This window comes from Podarcis melisellensis, assembly GCF_964234715.1.
Source record: "Podarcis melisellensis genome assembly, chromosome: 2".
NCBI classification, from domain to species: Eukaryota; Metazoa; Chordata; class Lepidosauria; order Squamata; family Lacertidae; genus Podarcis; species Podarcis melisellensis.
Genome location: NC_138529.1, coordinates 57,032,984 through 57,058,898, shown reverse-complemented (window position 1 = coordinate 57,058,898; position 25,915 = coordinate 57,032,984). Strand labels below are relative to the sequence as shown.

The following is a 25,915-nucleotide window of genomic DNA, read 5'->3' as shown; positions in this document are numbered from 1 at the left end:
GCTTTCATAAACAAATGAATCAAATTGTTTCTTCTTGGCAAACAACTTGGAAAACTCTTAACACTTGCATGCATCCATTTATCATCATCATTATAATATTTGTATACTGTATTCATCCAAAGATCACAGAGTGGTTCACAACATAAAAATAGAAAGTGAGAACACAAATACATAAATATAATAAAAACAAATCCCCTCCCACAAACACGTTTAAGAGGCCATAGAATATTTAATCAGGCAAAGGCCTACTTATAGAGAAACATTTACACCTGGTACCTAAAGATATGTAATGAAGGCACCAGGCAAGCTGCCCTTGGGACAGCATTCCACAAACAGGGATACACCACAAAATAGGCCCATTCTTATGTTGCCACTCTCTGGACCTCCCATGGAGGGGGCACACAAAGGACCTCAGATGATGATCACAGGGTCTGGGTCAGTTCATATAGGCTCAGAAGCTTAACATGGGCCCAACCCAATGGCTGGGTTTGCACATCACTGTAAACCAATGAATGATTTATCATGACAATGCAAAAATGCTGGTTCCTAACAAGGAGCGTGCACCTATTTTGCTCCTTCCCAGCATGGGATGGCAGCTAAGCCAATGTTTGGCTTAGTGTGTCGTCCGAATATGGGATTGTGGCTAATGTCTCCCCTACCTAACTAGGACCTGTATCTGCAAACCTTGGCTACATATCATAGTTCAGGAGAGACCTCAACCATGATCCTAGGTTCAGACAACACACTGAACCAAACCTCGGCTTAGCTGCTACACAGCAGCAAACTAAGAAGTCTGGGAAGGAGTAAAGCGGGTGTTATTTCCTCCTTGGGAGTTTGCATATTTGCATACTATCGGCCATGGTTTGGGCTTAGCATGACATGCAAATGCAGCCCATATCTTCCCCTCTCCCTTAACCACTTTGAATGCAAAAAAGTAAAGTACATATGACATTGTACAGCACATGATCTTCCATATCTGCACATGTTCAACAGCAACAAAAAGGCTTCCCTCCCCACAATTAGTTACATAAGAAGTTAATACCATCATCATCTTCTAAGCTCCATTTTTTCCCCTGCTTCATTTCTTCAATTTCTTTCTTTAGTTCTCCTATATTTTCCATAGCCTTTTTGCGCTGTTCTTCTCTCCATTTCTCTACTCTTTCTTTTCGCTTCCTCATTTCCTCTTCTAGTTTGTTCTGATCGAAATTCTGAGGGAGAAGAAGCAACCATATGCAGTTACTGATCACTGACATGAACTCTGTTTTTCTAAAAGGAGATGCAAGACATTGCCAGTCACATCCAACATAAAATCTTGGGAAACTCATGTGTAACAATACAAGTCTACTCTCTTGGAGAATTAAGTACTGTCATTCTGTGCCTTGGACAGCTACTGTGTTTCATTCACTAATGAAGCAAAACATAAGCAGCAGAACATAGGAAAAAGCAAGCAGGTTCCAGCTGCACAGCTGTAATTACAAGAAACTGTTGTTACAGCAGCAGTAAGTAAATGCCCACAGTCACAACACAAATGTAGCTTATGTTCTACTTGTTAGAAGTCCTCTATTGAGCCACTACATTCTGTCCAGAAGGATGATTTAGAACAGATGTTTGTGCTACATGCAGAGAAACAAGACTTTATACAGCATTAGAAACACTATGAAGTCGATAAACTACAGTATTGTGCCCATTATTGAACAATGAAACTTTTCAATAGTTACTATACATACATTTACATCTTGACCCTTTTCTTCTTCTTTGTCCTCTTTCTCTTTTTTCTTTTCTTTGTTAACTTCCACACCTTCTACCTTTTCTTTTGATCGTGATCTGAAAGACAGTATCAAGAGTTGCATATGACTGATGGTGAATGTCAGCTTCCCTTAAGAAGCTTTAGGTGTAGTGAAGGAAACAAAAATGGTATTGCACATAAGTAATAATAAACTATGGAAAATTATTATTTAACACTGGAATCCCCAACATGGCATCCACAAACACAGTCTTTGCACCTGTCAAGGCCCCCTGCCTCTCTCAATTTTTGCTGGGTGTGAGCTGCCTGCTTCTTTCCTGTGCATTCTGTTTGTTTTGGCATATGTGCAGGTGCTTTGCCCACACTGAGAGGGGGGTTCTGAGCACTGCCGGTTTTTCTTACATGAAGTGGGATACTGAATTTTGTGCTGAAAGTAATAGTTTTAGTTTCCTAAATGTGCTCTGAAACGCAAAAGGTTTGGGAATAATGTTATTGCACTCGCAGAATGACTTCCATTCACGCAACAGAAATTCCCATCCCTCTCTTTTCCCAGATTAGGAGATTTGCACTGTAGAATCCTAAGAGCTGATTTGGAGGGGCACACAGGGGGAAAAGAGGGAGAAGTTCCATTGAACAAGTAGAATTTGTTCAGTAAGCATGCTGAATTCGATGGATACAAACCTGTTTATTAAAAAATAAGACTATCATGTTCAACAGGATTCACACCCAAGTAAATGTGCAAAACATTACAGCCATAAAATATAATCTAAAGCACCATCCCCCAACCTTGAGTCCCCAAAAATTGATGGACTAGAACCCCATCATCCCTAACTACTGTCATGCTGGCTGGAGAGGATTTATTACTTATTTGGTGCATTTATTACCTGCCCTACACCACAAGGTCACAGAACAGGCTACACAGCAAAAAGACAGTACAATATAAAATAATGGCAGCTAAACTCAGTTCAACATAACCAGTATACAATCACAAACAACCAAACACTCCCAAAAGCTGGAGTAAAAAGCTGTACCTTAGCATGCCTTCAAAATATATGTAGAGCTGCCATTGGACACACATCTAAAAATAGGTGTTCCCAAAATGTAGGAGCGCCACTGAAAAGGCCCTACTGCATACCACTGCCCCACACACTAGTGCTTTTTAACTTGTTCATAAGCAATCTAGAGTACAAGTATAAAGTGATGCATTTCACATATATGCTCCTGGGGTCTGAACTAGCAGTGACTGACCAGGAATGAGACCTTGGGGTTATAGTGGATAGTTCAATTAAGGTGTCGATCCAGTGTGTGGCAGCTGTAAGGATCATTAGGAAAGAAGCTGGAAATAAAACTACTGATATCATAACAGCATTACACAAAGCTATTGGTATGAAGACATTAGGAACACTGTGTACAGTTCTAGTGACCACACATCAAAAAGAATAATTTAGAGTTGGATAGGGTTCAGAAAACGGCAACCAAAATGATCAAGAGGATGGGAAAACTCCCCTATAAGGAAAAGTTGAAGTATTTGGATATTTTTTTAATTCAGAGAAATAGCAAGTAAGAGGAGGCATGACAGAAGTTTATAAAAGTATGCATATCATGAAGAAAGTGGATAGACAAGTTTTTCTTTCTGTCTCATAACACCCAATGAAGCTGAATTTTGGAATATTCAAGATACAATAAAGTGTCTTCCTTACACAGTTCAACTATGGAATTTGCTTTCACAGGAAGGTGTAACAGCCACCAACTTGGATGATTCTGAAAGAAGCTTAGACAAATTCATGGAAGTAAAAAATAAAAACAACCATTGGCTACTAACCATGATGGATATGCTTTGCCTTCACAATTACAGGCAGTATGCTTTGGAATATCAGTTACTAGACACCGTAGGAGGGAAGAGTGCTCTTGCACATGCCCTGCTCGTGGGCTTCCCATAGGCATACGGCTGCTACGGTGAGAGCAGGACACTGAACAAGATGGCCTGAGCCACCAGGCCCTTCTTATGCCAATGTGACTCAAGGGGCTTCAAAAGGAAAAGAAAACTGTCTGCAGCGCTCTGTATTTGCCTCTTTAGATCCTGGCCTCATCATGCACATAATTTCAGACATTTACAATTTATAGGCATATACCAAGTGTTAGGCTCCATTTTGATCTTTTCTTTCTTTTTTTCTTTTTCTCTCTTTCTTTTTGAAAGCAAACACTTATTGAAAATTTAATTTCCAGAATACCTACGCGTAACTAATAGTCCCAGTGTTTATTTTACACCTCCTTGAAGGAAACAGCTTGTGCAAATCAACTAAAAATGAATGCTTGTTTCACTAAGTGATTTAGCACTTGCTTTGGAAGTGTTAGTGTCCTCCAAGGAGTCACTGCTGGCTAAAATGAATGTTTTAAAACACACACCTTCCCTCAGAATCTGACAGACTTGGCTTCAATATGAAAGCCATTTATCATGTTTATTATGGATTTTTATTATTCCCACCTCTTCTCCCACAAAAAGGACAAATCCAATTCAAACATGTGCTAACCCTTGGCTATAAATGTAGAAATCATTTTGTTTGGTAAAATCTTATAAAGTTCTCTTTAGAGCCCACTGAAAGGTTTTAACAAAAACCATATGCTTATCTTAAACAACAGTTTATGTCACTGAACTTTCAATACATTATCTTTGTGACTTTAGAATAAGGTTGATAAAGCTAGATGGATATATTTCTGAAATGGCTTACATATTTTTATTGTATACCTTGACCACATGCTTGCTCAATACTTTTCATTTAACACACCTGTTTTTAATTTTGAGAAAGCAGATCTGTAGAACAAAGAGGACTCTTTCAGGTTTTCTAAAAGTAGTGATAGCAGCACAGAGGCCCCAAAGGAACAAGTTATAAAGAATGGTTTGATTTTCTGAGAGGCCAGAGAATCACCAATGCTATTTTCTTGCAGCCCAGCATACTGAAACAGCAGATAAACACAATGCCCAGCAACGAGAGCACCAAGATCAATCACTAGGTGGAGCAGGCACACAACTCTCTCTATAAAGAGCAGCTACTCAACAAACAAGTAACAGAACTAAATCTTTTCTTACATAGTATTATTTACAGAAAAATAAAAATAAAGGGCTCCCTATCATAATGGTTGGGGACGAGGGTGGCACTGTGGATTAAATAAAAGAGCCTAGGACTTGCCAATCATAAGGTCGGCGGTTCGAATCCCCGCGACGGGGTGAGCTCCCGTTGCTCGGTCCCTGCTCTTGCCAACCTAGCAGTTTGAAAGCACGTCAAAGTGCAAGTAGATAAATAGATACCACTCTGGCGGGAAGGTAAACAGCGTTTCCATGCACTGCTCTGGTTCGCCAGAAGTGGCTTAGTCATGTTGGCCACATGACCCGGAAGCGCTGTACGCCGGCTCCCTCGGGCAATAAAACGAGATGAGCACTTTATTGAGATGAGCCAAGACTGGACCTAATGGTCAGGGGTCCCTTTACCTTTATCATAATGGTACAGGTAACAACACCTGTGTATGCAACACCAACCCCCTGTCAGGAAGGATGAAAGGAGGTTTTTGGATACAAGTTAAGAACCTCAACAAGAAGAAATGGTTTCCTCATTATGAAGCCAGATACAAAAAGTACTCTGCATTACATGTCCCTCACAATACTCAACATTTCCTGTTTTGTGTCTTTGCTGACTCTCTGCAATGCTGTGTACCTAAACACTGCCCATACATGCTCTTCCATTTTTATTGGGATTGCTTTAAAAATGTGTGGATACAGCTTAGGAATTGGGGGGGGGGAGAGGGAGAGAATACAGAACTGAAGTGCCTGAGGTAAATAAAAGTTCTAAAAGGAGAAAGTCTACCAAAGTGGAACAGCAGGTCAAACCTAAGAAGAAGGCAAATGCAAAACATCTGTCCTGGATCTCAGCAAAATTTTAAGGTTGTTATTATCATGATAGTTTCTGCTGCAATCATGCCAAGTTCAGATGAGGCAAACGTATGTTAAAAAATGTGGGGCTCTTCCTTTTTGGCACTGTGGTGGTGGTGAAGCAGATTTCAAAGCAGTCAAATGAAATATTGTAATAAAACTTGATAAAGGAAAGGACTCTATAATGTAGTATTTCCCAACAATTAATCCTCTAATGTCAGACTCTGAATTTTCAGAAACTTGGCATTTCATCTCTAGCGCTAATGGTTGCAGCAAAAGCATTAGAAATTTACTTGCAGTTCACACCAGGACAGAGGGAAGGGAGAAAAGAACTTATTAATTGGATACCATACAGAAGCAATTAGGCATATTTCCCCAATGCTCTTCCCTAATCACTTCATTTACTCACTTGTTTCTTCATATTCAATCTCTTGTCCCTATTCCTCACAAACTCAAAACAATCCTCCTTATTTTTTATTCTACCATGCTTATCTCCATGCCTTCCTATATGTTGCTCTCTACCCAGGGACATTCTTCTTCTCTCATTGGTTTTTATCAAAGTGTTTTTTTCCCTTCCCAAAGTCACAGAAAAGGTAGCTGTAACTCCCTCATCACATTATCAGAGATGCTCCAATGTGACCATCACCACTTCACAACACACAATGAAACACTCCCCCCCCCTGGATTTTTTCCCCTAATCTTCAAACGAGCTGTACTGATGGCAAGTTCCCTCTCTGTGTATATGCTTAATTCATGGTTATCCAGAGTAAGTTCAAACTTTCTTATGACTTGTCTATAGAAAGTTGACCATAATTACAGCTATTCTGTTAAAGTATTCAAATATTTAACAAAATGGCATGCATTAGTATGTCAACTACCTGTTTTCTACTTTCTTGTTCTTGCCAGGGCTAGAAGATCGGGACCGTCGCCCTCTACTTCGGCTTCTGGATCTTCTTCTCTCTCGACTGCGTGATCGTCTCCTCTCTCTGCTCCGTTCCCGCTCTCTGCTTCGTGAACGCCTACGCACAAGCAGATTTTGGGTAATACTGTGTAAACAAAATATTGTTTCTAGTTTAATCATTAGAAAGAGAGATAGTAGAAAATATTCATTAGTAATCTAAAAAGATTTCATTAGTAATCTAAAAAGAAAACAGGACAAGCATTAATATCAATGATTACAGCTTTTCAAGGAAAATGACCAACTGAGAACACTTCCTACTGGACACATCTTCTAGTTAGAAGCAACCTCTTTCACCAGAAAACACCCAGTATCTCCCAGGGAAGGAATGTTTTAATAGGTTATTCAATTTTCCTTTGCTTACCTCACACGCTTTCGATCACGTGACCGAGATCTCCTCTTGTCCCTGCTCCGTGATCTTTCACGCCTACGTTCTCTGTCCCTGCTTCTAGAACGTCTATCATCTCCACGTTTTGCTCTTTTGTCAGATGGAGAGCGACTCTTAGAACGGCTACCAGAACGCCCTCGTGATGAGGAGCGCTTCCGATAATGCCTGTGGTAGCAACAGAATGGTCAAGACACAACACCAAAATTGGAGTTTAGCATACACAACCACAGATGTTTTCAAAGAATACAAGCTTTAGAGCTTTTAAAAAGGTTAAAAATTAGCTATTGACTTATCTTCACATGCTGGACAAGGACTGGGGAGGCACAGCTACAAATCCCACTCAACCATGCGTGGGCCAGTCTCTCTTAGTCTAATCTACTTTACAGGCAGGTGAGTGATTGTTGGTATTCCCCCCCCCAAAAAGCTCGATAAGTCTGGGTAATACCCCCCCTCCTCAATTTGGAGTCTCAAAAAATAGGGGTCATCGTATACACGGGGCGTGTTATACACAGAAAAGTACGTTAAATAAGATAAAATTCAGAACTCATAAGAGGGGCTGACAATAATAGAGTTCTTCGAGCTCTATTATTTTGTATGTAAAGTATTTCCTTTTCAAATGGAAGCATGGCTCAAGGCAAAGAAGCATAACAATAACAGAAGGAAATCAGTTTAGGAATTAATAAAACAGTGAGTAAAAGCAAAAATAAATGATAAACTAACATCCTTTGAACCATTTCCAGGCAACTAACTATTAACACTGTTAATTTCTAGGGCTGTAATGTCATGTAGATTATAAATTAGGACAGAAGATAACATTATCCATTTGTTGGCAGCTTGATCAAGCAATCCAATCTCTCGATAATTGTATACTCAGCCCCTAAATTACAGCCATTCATGTCAGCATTGCCTATTGTTTAATTTTGAGATGGGGTAGAGAGAAATAATGCAGTAGAAACAGTAGTATTTTTATGCCCAAAAAGTTTAAAAATTGTACTTTCCCTCTACCATATATCATAAATTAGAAGTATTGGGTTAATATCCAAAATACATGCCAAACATTCTCAAGAGCCACTAGCACCCTATAACACAGTTAAGGCTGCTAAGCAAACCATACCAAGAAAATCAAACATAGGGTGAAAAGAGTAAAGTATTACTTAAAACACTGTAACCTAAATAAATATCTTGCTAAAACCTTTTGTGGAACTGAAAATATAGAAAAACTAAAGAACTGTATCTTGCAGTACTATGAAAAACCGGCAGGTCCCAGCACTGTTTTCTTCCTTTGCAACAAGTGCACTTCATCTTGAGCAGGAAGAACCCACAGACGTTAGAAAAGAATAGGGGCCCTGTGAATATCTAAATTGGGCCCCGTACAGATATACTGAAAAAGGATGAGAACTTTATTAACACAATCATTAACATAGTAATCTGAGCTTAGAAAGTGTGAGATCAAAAACTATTATTTTAAATAGGGTAACTCACTGTTTTTGTTTGGACACCTGTTGCTTTGTTGATCTAAGGAAATGAGAGAGATTAAGATAAGCAAGGTGAAACCTTCTACTAAACCAGCATGAAACCTTTCACACAATGTGACATAAATGGTCCAGACTCATGCCATGCAATACTGGGATTTTCCCTAATGTCATGAAACCATGTGTTACTGTGAAAGTCATTACAAGCTTATTACATAAGTCTTCAAACCATGTTCCATGCCAGTCAAGAGTTTTCTTCCATTTGGTCTAAGAAGCATTACATTGGCTTTTAAGAAATGGCTAATATGGGAATCCATTTGCCTTGAGGCCAGGCTTCACCTGTACAAGACAACCAATCTGTAGAAGTTGTTCCAACAGTATTAGTAATTTCCAGGGCAAACCATAGGGATGTTGGAAAAGTCAGAGGTCCAAATATTATAAGAATTGTCAGTAATCAGCTATGAATTCCCAAGCACAAAATACACACATTGTCCATTAAAACATATACATATAAAAATACACACACTATTTCATTTCAACATACATGCAGGTAGAGACACAATCACCTAGTTGTATGTATTTTTAGTATGGATCACAGTTAAAAACACACACATGCACAATTCATACTTGTTGGATAATGTGCATTTTAAACTCACGGAGTGGGATTCACCTAATGAGGCTTCCCCCTGCACCCACCCCCCAATTAGCTTAAGGGGAGTCAGGAGAACCTTCAGAACAGTGTGCAGGTGAAAGAAGGGAGATCATTCTGTCTGGTGATGGTTGTGCAGATGGAACATTTGTCATAGTACAACACTGAATTTTACTTATGTATTTGTGTCCATGTACTACAACAAAAATCATAAGAAGCAGCCTTGTGTTATTGTTACTGGTTCAGTGAACAGTCCGAGAGCCTCCAAGGATGTAATGATGTTAAGCAGGGATGGGTTAGATCAGTGCCTGACAGACTACTGTGGGCCCCACAAAAGTTGCCCTGAGCTTCCTCTAAAATAAGAATGAGATATAACCGAGAAAAATAAAAATACGCAATCTGCCAAGTCACTATTAAGGCTCTCTCTACAAATTATTTTGGCTCAGGTATGCTACAACCTTTCATTGCTAGCCTCGGTTCAGCCTAACTACCATAAACCTGCAAATCTGTTTCATCCCAATAATGATTAACAGCAGTAACACAGTGGCAGCTAATGACATATTGAACTTTTAAAAATGAACAAAGTTGACCTTGCCAGAGGGTCTTCTCAGTAGTGGCGCCCACCCTGTGGAACGCCCTCCCATCAGATGTCAAAGAAATTAACAACTATATGACATTTAGAAGACATCTGAATGCAACCCTGTTTAGGGAAGTTTTTAATGACTGATGTTTTCATGTATTTTTAATATTTTGTTGGAAGCAGCCCAGAGTGGCTGGGGAAACCCAGCCAGATGGGCAAGGTAGAAATAATAAAATTGTTATTCACAGGTCATCCCAATTTACAGAGGATTATGGCCAGTCTGGATAACTAATGGCCTGGTAAAGGTGAGAAGCAGCAACAAATTAGAAAATAATAAGCAGAGAGGGGGTATCATTTTGCATACAGTGGTACCTCGGGTTAAACACGCTTCAGGTTACATACGCTTCAGGTTACAGACTCCGCTAACCCAGAAATAGTACCTCAGGTTAAGAACTTTGCTTCAGGATGATAACAGAAATCGTGCTCTGGCGGCACGGCAGCAGCAGGAGGCCCCATTAGCTTAAGTGGTGCTTCAGGTTAAGAACAGTTTCAGGTTAAGAACAGACCTCCAGAACGAATTAAGTTCTTAACCCAAGGTACCACTGTATTTTAATACAATTGAATAGAACTGATCTCATGGACACCAAAATTAATCCAACCTTGCATGGGAAATATGTGGCATTGCCCTTTCTGGATGAAATTCATATTTGGAAAACCATCCTGTTGGGTCGTTGAAGCTACTGCTATCGACCCCTGGCCTGGGGATGAGGTGGGTTCAAAACCAGGGACAGAAACATTCCTGTCCGGGGGTGGGGTGGGGAGAAGGACGGCCATCAGCCGCCTCAAACACATAACAGAGAAGCAGAGCGAAAAACTGCCCTGATGATGCCCCGTCTAAAGTTGTAAATCACTATAATATAGAAATATCATGACGGACTCTTATGAAAGTGTCTGAAATAAAGTCTCGGCTCGTTTGGCAGTTGCGACACTCCCGACGGCGAGAAGCTCGTGGAGAACCTCGCGACCCCCGAACGGCCTTCCTCCCGCGCGGCTCCCCCTGACGCGGCCCCGCGAAGGGCCTCCCCGAGGGGCCGGCCACTTTTGTCCCTTACGGAAAGGCCGACGCGGGCAGGGCCCGACCCGCTCCCGCAAAGGCCTCCCGGCTCACCTGGACTCGCGACCCATAGCGGCCTCTTCCTCCTCCTTCCTGACTTGATCCCTCAAGGCTTAGCGGCGGCAGCAGCAGCGGCAGCCATTTCCGAAGGAATAAGCGAAGCGGAAATGAACCGCGCTACGCAGAAAGCGGAAGGAAGGGGCCGTCACCCGCTTTTCCGCCAGCCGGACACAGCGACCCCTAGCGTCCGGAGGGCCGAGCTTTCACAGGCTCTGGCCGGGACCTTGCTCTCTCCTGCGTGTTTGTGTGGAAGCGGCGGCAGGTGATGAGATCGCAAGCAGAGCCCATTCTGGATGGGTCCCAAAGCCCATCTAGTCCAACATCTCGTTCTCATAGTGACCAGACGGGTGTCCATGACAAGCTGATGTTCAACCTATGGACTGCAATTGTAATTGAGCAAGCTGTAATCTCTTCTGTAATGGACGGTGCTGAGCTAGGAGACACGTTCCATTTATCGGCTGCTTCTTAATGTTTGCATTTAATACTGACTTGTCTGTGATTCCGTTCTGATTTCTAAGCCACCTTGATATAAAATAAAATTCACCAATTCTCTTTTTAGCTACAATACGGTTTGATGCCAGAGACAGAAAATGCGGGCGTTACCTCCAGGAGAACAGAAAAGTAATACACCCAATAAATTTATAATGTATTTAATGCATTGGTCTTCAACTGGTGGGGAGGGACACACTATCATGGCCTGATCTAAGTTGGGTTGCAAAAGCAGCACTACCACCCCAGAAATCAAGAAATTGTTCCCCAAAATGTATGCCTGGGTGCTGGGTTGCAAAAAGCTGAAGGCAATTGCTTCAATGCCCTGTGTACAACCACCTAATATTAATATTAACATACACAAATACCCAAAACTAGCTAATATGATGCAATAGCAAATACTTTCTACTTACAACTTGGATTCATGTCTAACACAGACCAGGTATGCAACTATTTATCTTAATGGAGATGGTAGAGTATTGCTATAGGATTGGGTGGCTGGTTTGGCTAATGCCTGTGGATCCCAACCAGTCTGTGGTATTTTTTTAATCTATAAAACTGTAGTCTGTGGTAGAAGGAACTGCTGAACTGGCCAAACCAGGTTGTTGTTGTTTTTTTAGTTAACAGCCCTAGCTGGGCTGCTAAGCACCTTTTTTGTTACAAGAATAGAGAGTTGGCCATGTTGTAATAGGAACAAGAAGCTAATGGTGCTTCCAGGAAGAGATGACATATTGTAGGTAGGAGACTAGCCAAGAGCTAGTCACAATTTTTAGTCTGGGCTGAAGCTGCAAAAAGACAGGAGGCCTGACTTTCTCTGTGTGCTTAATCCCATAGCTTTGGGTTTGGAGAGCTCCCTATAAACTTAATGGGGAAGCAAGATCTATGCAAGTGTTAATGTCGTTTAGTGAAGTTTTTAATGTTTGATGTTTTATTGTGCTTTTGATTCTCTTAGGAGCCGCCCAGAGTGGCTGGGGAAACCCAGCCAGGTCGGAGGGATATACAGTATATAATAATAATTTGTTGTTGTTGTTATTTTGTGATACTAAATCATAAAATCACCAGAGTCTCCAGTGACCTTCACTGCAAGGAAACTGAATTGAGGTGTGTGCAACAGTATTACAGTGAGCAGAATCATGGGATAAGGAGACCTGGGATAGCAAGTTCTTTAATTGTATGGAATTATTGCTACTTCGGGGATGTGGGTGGCGCTGTGGGTAAAACCTCAGTGCCTAGGAATTGCCAATCGTATGGTCGGCGGTTCGAATCCCCGAGGCTGGGTGAGCTCCTGTCTTTCGGTCCCAGCTCCTGCCTACCTAGCAGTTCGAAAGCACTCTTAACTGCAAGTAGATAAATAGTAAAGGTAAAGGTAAAGGTACCCCTGCCCGTACGGGCCAGTCTTGACAGACTCTGGGGTTGTGCGCCCATCTCACTTAAGAGGCCAGGGGCCAGCGCTGTCCGGAGACACTTCCGGGTCACGTGGCCAGCGTGACATCGCTGCTCTGGCGAGCCAGAGCTGCACACGGAAACGCCGTTTACCTTCCCGCTAGTAAGCGGTCCCTATTTATCTACTTGCACCCGGGGGTGCTTTCGAACTGCTAGGTGGGCAGGCGCTGGGACCGAAAGACGGGAGCGCACCCCACCGCGGGGATTCGAACCGCCGACCTTTCGATCAGCAAGTCCTAGGCGCTGAGGCTTTAACCCACAGCGCCACCCGCGTCCCATACAAGTAGATAAATAGGTACCACTTTATAGCGGGAAGGTAAACGGCGTTTCCGTGTGCTGCCCTGGTGCTGGCTCGCCAGAGCAGCTTCGTCACACTGGCCACGTGACCTGGAAGTGTCTTCGGACAGCGCTGGCCCCCGGCCTCTTAAGTGAGATGGGCGCACAACCCTAGAGTCGGACACGACTGGGTACCTTTACACTTACTATTGCTACTTCATGCTGCTTTCAATGACTTTAAATGCGGATACATGCTACACTATCAATCTGCTTTAATTTGTGTGTATATATACTTTTTTAACATAGTCACTGCCTAACCATCTTACAAATATGCTAACATGCTCCAGTACACCATGTGACTAGCGGATGTAGATATAAATAAATAAAACTAACCACCAAATCTGGAGAGAGACTGGACAACTGTTGACCTAGTAGTAGTGCATTGGTATAGCCTACAGTAAAAAGCTACTTTGTGGTTGTGATGGAACTGGGTGGGTGAGACGGGAGCAGGATCTGCAGAGAAGCATGCTCAGTTTGTTAGTGTGACAAAGGGTGAAATAATCTTCCTTTTTTACAGATGTCCAAACACAGTGTTCCGTAGTTCTCCAGATGTTCTTTCAGGATGGAATTGCATAGTACAGGACCACAGTTTACATTTTTCACAATTGTAAATAGAAATATGACATTTCTTTAATTCTCTCATTAGTTTCTGTGTTAATTTTTCTAGAAGGGTGACATGCAATGCTGTTCAGCATAACTCCCGTTCTGGTTTTTCTACACATTATTGTCCTTGTTCAACTGGCAGATGGCAGGTTGCTATTGTGGTGTGTAAACAGATTCTACAGAGCTAACTGCAGTGTTTAAATCTTTACTTTCTAAATCATGCTTGTCCATAAGTTACATGAACATATATTCTATAGTTGGAAATGAAAATAACATTGGAAATATATTAGTAAAACACTTGACAACCCAAGTAGTCTTTAAAAATGAATTACAAAGGCATGCCAACAAATAAATGGCTAACAGACTTCATAGAAGCAGTCTAGAAATAATTACACCGGAGGACATACATGACCACATGAGGTTTATTAGATTTTGCAAAATGAGGTTTTTGCAAAAGGAACCACATACAAAACACCTTTTTACTATTCACCTGCTATCCCACCCTATACATCACTTTTCATAGCGGAAGTGGGCAATATGGGAAAATTCTATGTTCTACCCATTAAATTTTAGACTTGATACTCATTTATCACTGTTGAAAAGTCCAGCTTGGCAAATATGAATTAAAGAAATTCAGAAACACCAGCTGAAAGGTGTTTTAATGGTTAAGTCTATCAGCTTTCTGAAACTATTAGTTGGGAATGATGAAAACTTCAAACCATTTTGAAGGTGTGACACAGATACAGTATTTCTGCAACAGTCACTCCTTACATATAGAATTATTAATGCCAGCTCAATTTCAGCCCTCACTTGCAAAACAATTGTTCTGAATCTTTGTATTACATCCATTAGAACCTTTCAACATGTCGACAGAGATATAGTCAGACCTTAACATATACAATTAGATGCTGAGAGTTTATCGTAGTGCAAAGTCTACTGAACACAACAGAATATATCATGGCCCGATTCTAGAGAGGAAAGAAATACATGCCCAGGAAAGAACTCAGATACAAACAGGGCTTTGCTTGCTGTTTTTGCCACAACAGTTCCTACGGCTAAAGAGTAAAGTTGGTTATTTAAACTGAGCAGAATCATGTATTCAGCGCGGGGAACTGCCATGGCAAACACCTCAATCCAAGTGCACAGATGTCTCCAGTGCATCCATATTTACTCTAAAAACTCTTTTCTTCATGTAACAGATACAATTAGAACAATGAAACTTGGGTCAATGAATGCAGTATTAAAACTATAACGGAGGAAAGAAGCAAAATAAGGAAAACAGCTTATTTTGATTATCCAAAACAAAAACAAAAAAGTGACTGCCTCTAAAAAGAGAAGGGACATTAGCCTCTATAATCATAGAATGATTTCAGTAACTTAGGGGATCACAGCTACATGGGTAACACCTATCGTTTACGATGGCCACTGTACCTCCAGAACATTTATTCCCATTAATTCTTAAGGTCCCAGGCAAATATCCACTCATCTTTCAGCATAAAGGGAACAATTACATAATAGCCTGATTTCTCCCAGCCTAATTTCTCACTGAATACCTAAGCCTGGTGCCAATTACTTGTCAGGGTGGCAGGTTCAGAAGTGAACCAGGGATTGCAAACATTGCACACAGCACTGAAGCAGAGCAGAGAAAGATGGGGAGGGAGAAAGGAAGGTTGGGTGGGTGTGCATGCTCTCTTAATCTGGGCTTCCTCTGAACCAGCCTTTAAATATTATAGGGTTCTTAATTTATTTTTTAGTAATAAAATCTGTTTTTAATGGTAAACAACAACTGTGATTTACTGAAGGAACTTAACTCTAAATAAATAAATAAATATGAAGGACCACCAGCTAAAACCAAGTAAAGACTTGTTTTATGGTACTAACCAATAGAACGGAATCTTTTGGAAATGAACCAATCAAGAGCAATTACCTAGAATTGCCCTAATGGTTTTGATGGAAGACGCTTGAAGTATCTGTTTCAGATGGGTTATAAAAACTTACTTGTGAGTCAGCATTCCCATGTGAAATGAACATGTAAGCAACTGTACAAACTAATAATTTGATTAAAATTATGGTTAAAATCTGGTCTGTACTCTTACAAGTCACATTTCCCCCCTGCTACTGATAAATGTAATGATCCCTTGAATGTCCAGACAGAAGAGGCTGGACTCCATATGCAATATTCTTGCAACGGAAGATATAGGAAATAGGAAGCAGAAACCTGTGTTAGTTTACACTACAATGGAAAAAAAGCACTTGTCAAGTCAGAGGAATGAGCAAAACTTGTGACATTTTTAGGTACGAAAGTATAGTTACCCAAGAGAGCAGCTTTTAAATCTGCACTAATGCTGTATATTGCATTAGATCATGTAAACACAAGTAATTAAGATTCCTAGTCAGGTAAAAAAAAGATAACAGGCAATATCCAATGGAAGTCAAACTCAAGAGTAGGCTAACTGAAAGGAAGGACTAAAATCCACTGATTTTAATGAGCCTACTTTGAGTATGATTAATGTTTGATATCACCCAGTGAATGCTTAATGGGAACACATAAAGAAGTTGAATTTCACTGCTTCGTCTTAGCTCTTGCATTCACATCCTAAAATCAAACCTCCCTAACTACAAGAAAACAAAGAGAATACTACCCCATTTAAGGAAGACATAAAATGATGACTTATATCCAGCCTAATTCTATTGTAGAATCAATCTTGGCGCTGACCATATTTTGGTAAGACTATTGTGACTGCTAAAATGCATGAATTGAGGGATATAAGCTAATAAAATAGGATATTCCTATGATAAGCTTGTATTCAGAGCATTCCTTCCATCAACAGAAAGATCCATTTGGAGGAAAAACAGAGACCGATCAGAGACTCCTGCTGGGAAAAGGGAGAGGGTAACAATTTTTCTGATCTCCATTTCCTCCTGTGCCACCCCCACAAGTTCTGGAGAATCCCCAGCACTCTGGTATAGGAGAAACACAAAAATCACCTTCCCCAACTTTCCTCCAGCAGGAGCGTCTGATGAGTTGAGTTTTGCTCATGGAATCCTTGGATTCACCCATAAAGACTAACATAATTCTATTCAAGTAGGAGACCTCAGCTGCACTGTGCTCTCAAATCATAGAGCCAAAGGGAAAGGTTACAGTTTCAGGGTGATTCCTTTTAATTGGGGTGGTGGACAGAAAGGACACATTTCAGTTTTACAGAAAGGTGTGTCATTGGACCATTGACCAATATTTGCATTTGACCATCCATATCTGAGATCACTCTGCACTGTACTCAAAATCTACCAATTCAGCTTCAAAGCTGGGACTTCAAAGCTCTTCCCTATCAAAGTGTGTTTAAGCTGCACTGAACCAAGTATTGGATATAGGGTTAACACTGTTTATATATCCAGAGGCATGTATGAAATCAAGAGTGACGCAGTCCAGCTGAAGTATTACACCAGGTTCCACAGCTATCATGGCACTTCAGGAACCAAAAAACACAAGCAGTTCATGACAGAAGATGAAAGTAAAGAAATAGACACAAAGGTCTGTAAAAACATCCCCCATTTTGCTGTAAGTGTCCATGGAACGACTAATCACTTCTGCAGGGATCCCAGACAGTAAAAGAGCAGCAGTCAATACCGTGGTCTTCGTTTTCTTTTCACTCTGTATAAGAAATAAAAATTACTTCGTTTTTCACAGCTTTCATCTTTAAGCACCTTATCAGAGCTTTAATACATTAATTTTTATTTTTATTAGGCATTTTGTGGTTTTATATATTGATTTTATTCTGTGAACTGCCCTGAGACCCCTGGGTATAGGGAGGTATATAAATTCAATTAATAATAATAATACATTTCATAAGGTTACCTTATATTTTACCATACACTTCTCAAAGTGCATTTAAAAATGCCTCTCAAAGGTATTTTCCAGTAATCTTGGTTGCTTGTTTCTATTATGATGAGCTCTTTCTGTTCACAAATAGCAGCTGGTGCTATTCTCTTACATTCATCAGGCAAGGGCAGAGGCTACAGTGATGAAGTAATGACTTTGGGACCTGGAAACGGTGTTATCACACTGGAAATGGTTCCTTTCTTCAAAGTTCCATTACATTCACTTGCCAGTTGCCTATACTAAAAGGGATTTTTGTCCACTAATTGTTACTTAATAAGTCCTTTGTCACCCACATTTGGTAATTCTCATGTTTCACTCAATACAACTCTCACAAAAACAATGATGACGGCAAAGGAAAGTTAGCTAAAAATGTCACCAGTTTGAAAGAAAAGTAAGATATTTGATCAATACACTAAAAGGTGAGAAGAAGACATGAGGCTGTGCATCAATCCCTGGGCAAAAATGTAAAGCAAAGGGGACAGAAACCTCATGCCCAGGGTCTCAAATGCAGCCTCCTGCAAGGCCTTTAAATTCAGCCCTCATGAGTCCTGATCTCTCAAGAGCTTCTGCCTAGCTAGAATGTGTCTTGGACTACAATGATGCACTTTGCTTGCCTGGATAGAAGATAGAAAGAGGTGTGTGTATTTAGAAACATCTGGCTGTTGTGTGTGGCTGGAATGTCACCTTCCGTACAAAGGTACATGCCACGTCTGTTTCTCTGCCCACTTTTGGCATCTGGAAGGCTGCCAACACAGGAATGCGGCGCTCAGGCTGAAAAGGGTTCCCTGCCCCTGATATACATCAAGAAGGCCAACATCTCCCACAAAAGTTATTCAAAAGTAATCTGCAGAAAAGTGATTAGTTCACTGGATTCACAGTCGCAAAACATGGTGGGGGAGAGATAACGCTCAAGTAAACATTGTGCTTTTCTTTTACAAACCAGCTGCAATCCTACATACACCAACAGGAATGAGACGTATTCAATCAAGGGGAATTTTCTTCCCAGTTAGAATTCAGATGATCAGTCTATCACATATTATTGTCAATGCCATAAGAAAATCTCAAGATGAAAATACATGGCCTATGCTACAAAAAGCCTCTGAGAAATCTGCCACAATATGTGGCCTGGTCAGTGTTAGAAACTGGGATATGAAAGCTAGGAGCTAAATGGCATCTTAAATCTATGTTATGGGCACAACAACGGAATGTCTAGGCATGCTTTTTTATAACAAGAATACAAATATTATGTTCATTTTTCACATGGTCTAGTCCTTCCCCTGCCCACCCCTCCAATATTCTCAAGAGGGTCTCTTCTCCAGTTTTCGGAGAGTAGCTGGAAGTGGGGAGGCAGAAAAAGGTCCTCCTTTCCTTCCACTCTGCAGTTTTAATCAAAATCAGGCGCAGTATTGCGCCCAGAGCTCAGAAAACTGCTCACGCTAATGAAATTCCCTGTCGCAATATGCGCCTAGAAGAATGGGAGTTTGGAACCCTGGGACTGAAGTCTGACAAAGTCTATTTTACAACAATGATGCCACCAAGCTTATGAATGGTGACTTTCAGGAAGGGCAAGATCAACAGATTAGCTCATCTTACAGGGCATTCCTGTATTTTCCTATTCAGAAGTAAGCTACATGGAGTTCAGAGAGTGGCTCCCAGGTAAGCGTGCCTAGAATCACAACCTTAGAGTGCAGTCCAAAACACGTTTACTCAGAAGTAAGGTATTCTAAATTTGAATGTAACTTACACCCATGAAGATCCTCAGTACTGCCTCTTGCCTCTGTAGCTGACTACTCTCAAGTATTCAAAATGTACATACACAAAATGCAAACAATTGCTGATAAACCTAAATTAGCATTGTATTATCTGCTATGCTGCATAAAAGCTAAGAAAATTCTAACACAGTGCTTTCTCTGTCAAATCTTTTTTTAAGTTTAGACATTTTGATAATCCGTTTATCCTAAAAAAAAAGGTCTTACCTTTGGGAAATACTTCGACAACCCCATGTATGCAAGCTGTAAGGTAAGAAATGGAGCAAATATTGACTGTAGGGGGAAAAAAACAAAAAAGTTAAATGAAACAGAAAGTAGTAACAAGAAATTCACATTGCTACATTATTTCAAGGAAATAGTCTATGAAGTGTTTCAGCCAATTGATTAGAAAATATAGAGAAAAGAACCAAATTTCAAAGCACCACTGTCAAAACAGACTGAATTTATATTTAAGGAAAATCCAGAGAAGTCACTAAGATATATCTAACGTCATGGTACAGACCTATAGGGTTAGAGTGCTATAGTAATGTCTAGGAACGTGTCCATTCAAAAAGTCCCCAAGGAAAATTTTCAGATGAATCATTCAGTCAATAATCAACCTTGCACATAATTAAACAATAACATTCAAATTTACTTTTGAATAATTTAAAGCAACTTGATAGTAGCAATGATTAGGCATTGCACACTTTATATAGTTAGGAAATGCTTTTCTGCTTGATTATCCAGTTCCCATAAAAACGAGCCTGGGAATCTTGAAATGGTTTGGATAGTTTTGTATGATTTTTGACAGATGATTAAGTAATTTAAGATAGCAGTCTTCTTCATTTTTGATGTCTAGGAATTTGTGTCCGTATCTTGCCAACTTGACCTCAGTCCTAAAATTAGATGGTTACATCTTCCTTAAGGGTTCTGATGGCAAGAAAACTTTAGCCCAATTGCTTTGGAGAGGCTTCTTCATGTGATTAGCTCACAACAGGATTAAGACAAGGCAAAACCTAGGCATATTTTGTAGTTAAGCTTCATGCATAAGGCCACGTTTGTTCCACTATTAAATGTTATCACTGGCTAGTAAATTGTCAGCTGTGCTTTAGCAGCATTTGCATAGACTGGAACAGCACTTGGCACAGCCTGAAAAGCAAACAACACTGCTGGCAGTCCTGGGCTTCCAGGACTACCCATTGCTTAATTATTGTCAATACAGAAGAGCACCAAAGTACAGTAATTTCTTGATGCTTTTGCTAGGCCAGGGCTTACAATTTCTTGTGGTTCTGATCCTCTTGCCAAACACCATGTGTCTTAAAATAATCATTGCTCAATAATCACTACTTAGGGCAAGCCACTGTTGAAGAGTGGACAGAATTATGGATTTGGGCCTAAATCCAAATCTCTACTCAGCTATGAACTTGATGGGTGGGCCTAGGGAAAGTTGTTACTTTTCTCAGCATAAATTCCTTATCTGTCAAATGCAAATTCCACTGTCAAGCTTTCTGGGCTAATCAGCAAGGCAACCAGGTCAAATAAACAAGAAGAACTAAGTTACTAAGACTTTTCTTTACTCACCAAGTATTTGCAGACAAAAGCTCTAACTCCAATGGCAAGTAGCGCACACCCCACTAATCTAAAAATGCGGAAGGAATCAAATTCCTCCACCACATTTCCATTTTCCTGGCTTGGCTTCTCACTGATAAGTTGGTTTCTTAGCTTCATTGCTTCATCAAACCTCGAGAGATACTGGTCTAACCCATGGCGAGGTGCTCTCTGCGGAACCTCCATCAGATCCCCTCTGCTGCGCTGTCGGAGCTCGCCAGTGCCATTATTTCCAACCTCGGGAGTTATGCTAAACAAGTCCTTTTTCTCTCCCTTGTGCTCTATTGCACTGCTTGCGTGGTCGGCTGTTCCTGCCAAACTGCAAACAGTGTCACCTAGCACAACCCGTTTGGAAACAGGAGTAGGAAGAGTGCTTGGTTTATCTTGTTCCAGCTGAAGTTTTGATTCTGAATGGCTGTCATCATCTAAAGAGGAGGCAAAAAAGAAAGGAGTCACTATGCTAAATATTGTAGGTTACTCTACAAGACCTAGGCTAGTAGTCTTCCATGTTTTCAAACCTGGGACCCACTTTAAACCAAAACATGCATCTGTGGAACATTTTCTTCTTATTCTTTTTTAACCATATATTTGTACAGCGGTAGGGCTGCTGTTGTGACCATCTGAAATCAGGTCATTAACTGATAGTGGATCCCTACAGACTAAGGTCCTAGGCCATGCAGCTGTGGAACTAAGCACTGTAAGGAAAACAAGGGTCAAACAAGAATGGCATATACTTTTCACATTGAGCCTAATAACACTCCCCCTTCCTGCCCCAGCTAAGTACCTGCTGTTTCTTTCATGTCTTTGCGCATTAAGGAAGTGGTCTGTGCAGTGATACACTGACAGATAGCCAAGGCTTTAGTTATTTATACTGATTGTTTTATGAGTTTGAAGTACTGGTTGCTTTATGTGTTTTATTGCAGTAACCTGTCCTGGAGAGTCATAGGGCAAAGGGGAAGGGCATAATTTTATTAAATAAATAAAAATGAAGCATAATACCATTTCAAAAAGTTACCAAGAGTTGGTGCCCTTTCCCTTGCAGACCTCAGCCTACAAAACAGCTCCCTTCAAAAGGCCACTGGACAAGTTACTTGCTGGCTTTTGAAAGAAACACAAGGACTAGGTGTTCAGTGGTAATTTTAAAAAGGATTGCACTCCTTGCGTTTTATTGCTGGTTTAATTTTCATACTATGTGGACAGCAGGAGAATTTTTTAAAAAGTCAGATAGAAGCCAACTTTCACAATCAGAGCTCATGTCTCCACCTAATTTGGGGGGATCCCCTCTCCCACCTTCATCCCCCTGCACTACGGCCCACTCCAACCAAAAGTATTCCCTTATCCTCAAGAGCAGATTTTCATGAAGCTAGAGTGGTTACTTCTACCAACTCCATTCCATGTGCTTTCCTCTGGTTCCATTCCAATTACAGTAGTTTATCGAGGCCAAATAACCAAATAATAAATTTTCCACACATATTTTTTTCCTGAGTCAAATAGATTGATTGCAGAGAGACTTTTTGCCAAAGCTCTTTAAATAACTCATTTTGCATATAACAGTGGTTTGGAGAGAAACAAGTCATACCAAGAAGGATTTGTGACTACAAACTGTAGAAAGAACAAAAGTACAAACCAGAAATGCGATCTTTAATCTTTTAAATGTATAAACATTTCATGCCTATTTTTTCCAAGAACTGTGACAGAATAATTAAAAACACCATTCTACAGACTTTCCAAAACTGCTTTATAGCACACACATGAAAAGTCACAAAGCCTGCCAAGGAGAAAGCTGACCATAATGGGTTAGTTTGGACAGAACACTAACCCACAGTTTAGCGTTGCAAAAGCTATCTTTCTCCCAGGCTCACATGCTTTCACCCAACCTCTGCCAGAGCTTTCCATTTTTTATTAGTCACAGCTTCTCATGTCATCTAAGCTCAGTCAAACTGTGTTAAGATAGTTAACCATAGTTAAGATTAGCCATAGTTCAGGGTTTGGACAGCAAACTAAACTGGTTAATCTAAAATGAAGCATCTGTTCCCCTTAGTGTTGGCCAGGAAGAAGAGAAGGAAGGAGGGCATGTTTGTGGGGAGGAAGCAGTGCTAAACCCTCATTTAGCACAGGGGTGGCTGCCCCCCAGGCCAGATTTGGCTTCCCCTAAAAAAAGCTCAACTAAAAAAAAAGTGAGTGTTCCTGCAACTCTTTTTCTAGAAAAAAAGTACTTGTAATGGTGCTACAATGATACAAAGCTGTAAACCTGATGGGGATGAAAATCACCCTCTCCCTGGCCTTCAGACCAATACTTTGATGACCAATAATACTTTGATGACCTGTAGCCTCTAGAGGTTTGGCCAATACTGAATGTGACCCATGGGACAAAAAAGCTTTAGCAACACCTGGTTCAGGGACACCTGGAACCACCTGGTTGTCATCTTTCTTCAGAGGATTACTAGCACCCTTAAACTAAAAAGAAACAATTTCAATCTCCAATATTTCAAACACACTAGAAGGATGAGCATGGCACCGATACATACTATGGAATCTCAGCTCTGAAAATATTAAAGAGTACTGGAAGGACACAGAAAGAATCAAAGCACGTAAACACCTGCAAGCTCTAATGCAACTCTCTTCCTCCTCTTCTTCACCAAAAAGTACTAAAAGCAGGAGCTACTGTACAGCTTCCCCACCTAAGTGTTAAGTTACATTCTCTGCTTTTAAATGCAGCCAGAAGCACAGCACATTAATAAAACTATCTACATATTCAATAGGAAATCAAGGAACATGACAAAGATTCATTATGCAAGCAGTAGGCAAATCATCTTGGTCTCAGTTCCACATTTAAAAATGGCAACACAAGGCAAACAAGTGTTACAAGTTATACTGTGAACTGGAAACATTATCTAAATGGTAAATAATAGGAGAGAGACCAGTCAGCGTGTTATACTGCTTAGGGTTAAAGGAGTAGATTCAAATTCCTGTACTCTCGAAGTTCTCTCACATAAAGCTCTTGCGCAGTCAGACCTTCAAGCTTATTGCAAGGATACACCCACCCAGGGCTTCTTGGTGGTAATAGCTGTTTTAAACCCATATGTTATCCAAAAAAACTAATAAATTGAGTGAATAAATAAGCAACAGGTGAGATAAAAATGATTCAGAGAATAGAACCATGATAAAAAATGTTGATTTCATTCAGTAATAAGTATTGAAATAATTCAGCATGGTTTGTTAGCACTTTCCCGTCAAATATAAGAGCGTTCAGCTTTCTCCATTGCAAATGGGAACACAAATCCTGAACGAAACACACTGTAATTTATAAATTGGGCATGATCCGTTCTTCCCAAAGGACGTAGAGGCAGGTGTGACCATTTTCAATGCTGAAACAGACATCCTTGGATAGCATGAAAGAACCTGATTTATCTTCAAACAAAGCACCTTTACTGAAAAGGAGAGGGGCGGGATCACCTCAAATAAGACGAATGCGATATATCGCTCGGGGAGGAGGGGCAGCGTCATTTTGAGCGATCAGATTAGCTCGCTAATATACGGACTATGTTATCCCATTGTTCGGGAAGGACTTGACGGGGAAAGAGGGGCGCGTGTTGAGCTCCCACCCCCGGCAAGGAAGGAAGGAGGTCATTCGTAAGCGCCCTGGCAAGGCAGGGGATGCCCAGCGCAGTCAAAAACCGCCCCCCAAGCCACGCCCCGTCCTCACCCGCCTTTGGCCGGTGGAAGCCCATGATCCGGTTGATCCGATCCTCCGAGTTCATCAGCAGTTTCCTCCGGCGAATCTCGGCCCGGCGCTGAGAGGCCGTGAGTGCGGGGGCCGTGGCCGAAGTCGTCTTAGGCCCCTCATGGCCGCCGCCGTCTCCTTCCAGAGGCTCCGTTTCCATCCCTAGCAGCACCGAGGCGGCAGCAGCAGCAGCAGCAGCGAAAAGCCCTCGAGCTTCCTCTCCGCAGCAGGCACACAATGGGGGAACGGCCAGGCCCCGCGCTGACAACCCTTCGCTAACGCGCATGCGCCTGCGCCGCCGCCATTTTAGGTACCGCCTCCAGCCGGTGGCACGAGCGGCGCCATCTTGGATGCGGGTTGTGAGGACAGGCTTTTACTTGTAACCGCGAGAGCTTATGGCAAACCCCCTCGACGGGCTCGTAACCTGAGGCTGTTTTCGCTGGAGGATGGCGCCCTTCGCAAAGATGGCGAAAGCAGCCTCGCGAATAAGTGCTTCCGCATGCGCGCTGGAGGGAGAGGCATTGATAGCGCCGGGGCGGGGGTGAGGCGTATGCAATGACCTCATACAGCAAGGGTGGGTGGGTGTCACAATCGCTCCACGCTGTAGCATTTGTCCTAATGCAGGAGATGGTGGCATCTTCAAACCTGACTCTACAAATGTATTTGGGGGAGTGACACAGAAAAATACGACAGTTACTCGAGGAAATGTAGTCTGCAAATCCTATGCACCAGAAGTCCACAATCGGATTTATTTTTGGAGTTAACATTTATTAGCCCAGCATCCAAGCTGAATAGCCTGATCTCAATTTATGAACGAACAACTGCCAACAGCTATTGCATATCGATTTTTACTTTTGCCTTTCTCATATTGAAACACAAATTTTAGTGTTTATTTTTTTCGTTTTTTAAACAGCTGTCAGAGCCACCCGTCTGGTCCCAGCTCACAAGAGACCCAACTCCAATCCGGTTTATTTACAGAAAGTCTTTATTGAAGATCATGGTTGCGTTTACATTCCATCTTTGTGACTCTACGTCTGTAACGTTAGACCGCTGAAGTCCCCTCTGAATCCGTACCGCCTCGGCACCAATTTAAGAGGCTTGTGCTGGACCACCTCTTCCTCTCCTTCCTTTTCCGCAGGGTCTTTCTGCCCCCCTGGGTTCCCCCTCGCTGGGACTCGCCCGAGGCTGAATCCT

At 41.4% G+C, this 25,915-nt stretch overlaps 2 protein-coding genes and 1 long non-coding RNA gene across 7 annotated transcripts in view; 1 reads left to right on the top strand and 2 right to left on the bottom strand.

Annotated features, from left to right (window-relative positions):
* The window catches only part of DDX46 (DEAD-box helicase 46), a 37,470-nt gene extending 26,441 nt beyond the window's left edge, over nucleotides 1-11,029 (bottom strand). For 2 of the 4 annotated variants that reach the window (XM_081893160.1, XM_081893161.1), the window contains exons 1-6: nucleotides 10,885-11,029; nucleotides 8,498-8,530; nucleotides 6,992-7,180; nucleotides 6,548-6,715; nucleotides 1,728-1,824; nucleotides 1,043-1,208 (exon numbers count right to left, since the gene is read on the bottom strand). In XM_081893160.1, the coding sequence (XP_081749286.1) occupies nucleotides 1,043-1,208; nucleotides 1,728-1,824; nucleotides 6,548-6,715; nucleotides 6,992-7,180; nucleotides 8,498-8,530; nucleotides 10,885-10,901 (670 nt within the window). In that variant the 5' untranslated portion in view covers nucleotides 10,902-11,029. The remainder of the gene's footprint in view (nucleotides 1-1,042; nucleotides 1,209-1,727; nucleotides 1,825-6,547; nucleotides 6,716-6,991; nucleotides 7,181-8,497; nucleotides 8,531-10,884) is intronic. The other 2 variants (XM_081893162.1, XM_081893163.1) reach the window with 1 other exon arrangement.
* Nucleotides 11,030-11,141: 112 nt separating this feature from the next.
* On the top strand, nucleotides 11,142-15,929 carry LOC309360239. Its single transcript, XR_014163964.1, has 2 exons — nucleotides 11,142-11,278; nucleotides 13,676-15,929. It is a non-coding gene; the product is annotated as an uncharacterized lncRNA (long non-coding RNA).
* On the bottom strand, nucleotides 14,170-25,262 carry CAMLG (calcium modulating ligand). 2 transcript variants are annotated; one of them, XR_014163931.1, is made up of 5 exons: nucleotides 24,704-25,262; nucleotides 20,971-21,422; nucleotides 19,618-19,683; nucleotides 16,370-17,413; nucleotides 14,170-16,330 (listed from the first exon to the last, which is right to left on the bottom strand). XR_014163931.1 is itself a non-coding variant. In XM_081894377.1 (4 exons), the coding sequence occupies exons 1-4, from the start codon at nucleotides 25,005-25,007 to the stop codon at nucleotides 17,231-17,233; spliced, it is 1,005 nt and encodes a 334-aa protein (XP_081750503.1). In that variant the 5' UTR covers nucleotides 25,008-25,262; the 3' UTR covers nucleotides 14,170-17,230. The 2 variants fall into 2 exon arrangements, 1 of the variants encoding a protein (XP_081750503.1); XM_081894377.1 differs by having other exon boundaries at nucleotides 14,170-17,413.
* Between the last annotated feature and the right edge of the window lie 653 nt (nucleotides 25,263-25,915).

What these genes read in the sequence shown, in the direction of transcription:
- CAMLG (XM_081894377.1), bottom strand. Translation starts at nt 25,007, where the DNA reads ATGCGCGTTAGCGAAGGGTTGTCAGCGCGGGGCCTGGCCGTTCCCCCA. An exon ending in CTTTTGTCTGCAAATACTTG is followed by an intron (nt 19,684 to 20,970) that starts GTGAGTAAAGAA and finishes TTCCCCCTACAG; the next exon opens with TCAATATTTGCTCCATTTCT. An exon ending in TGTCGAAGTATTTCCCAAAG is followed by an intron (nt 17,414 to 19,617) that starts GTAAGACCTTTT and finishes TTTCTTATACAG; the next exon opens with AGTGAAAAGAAAACGAAGAC.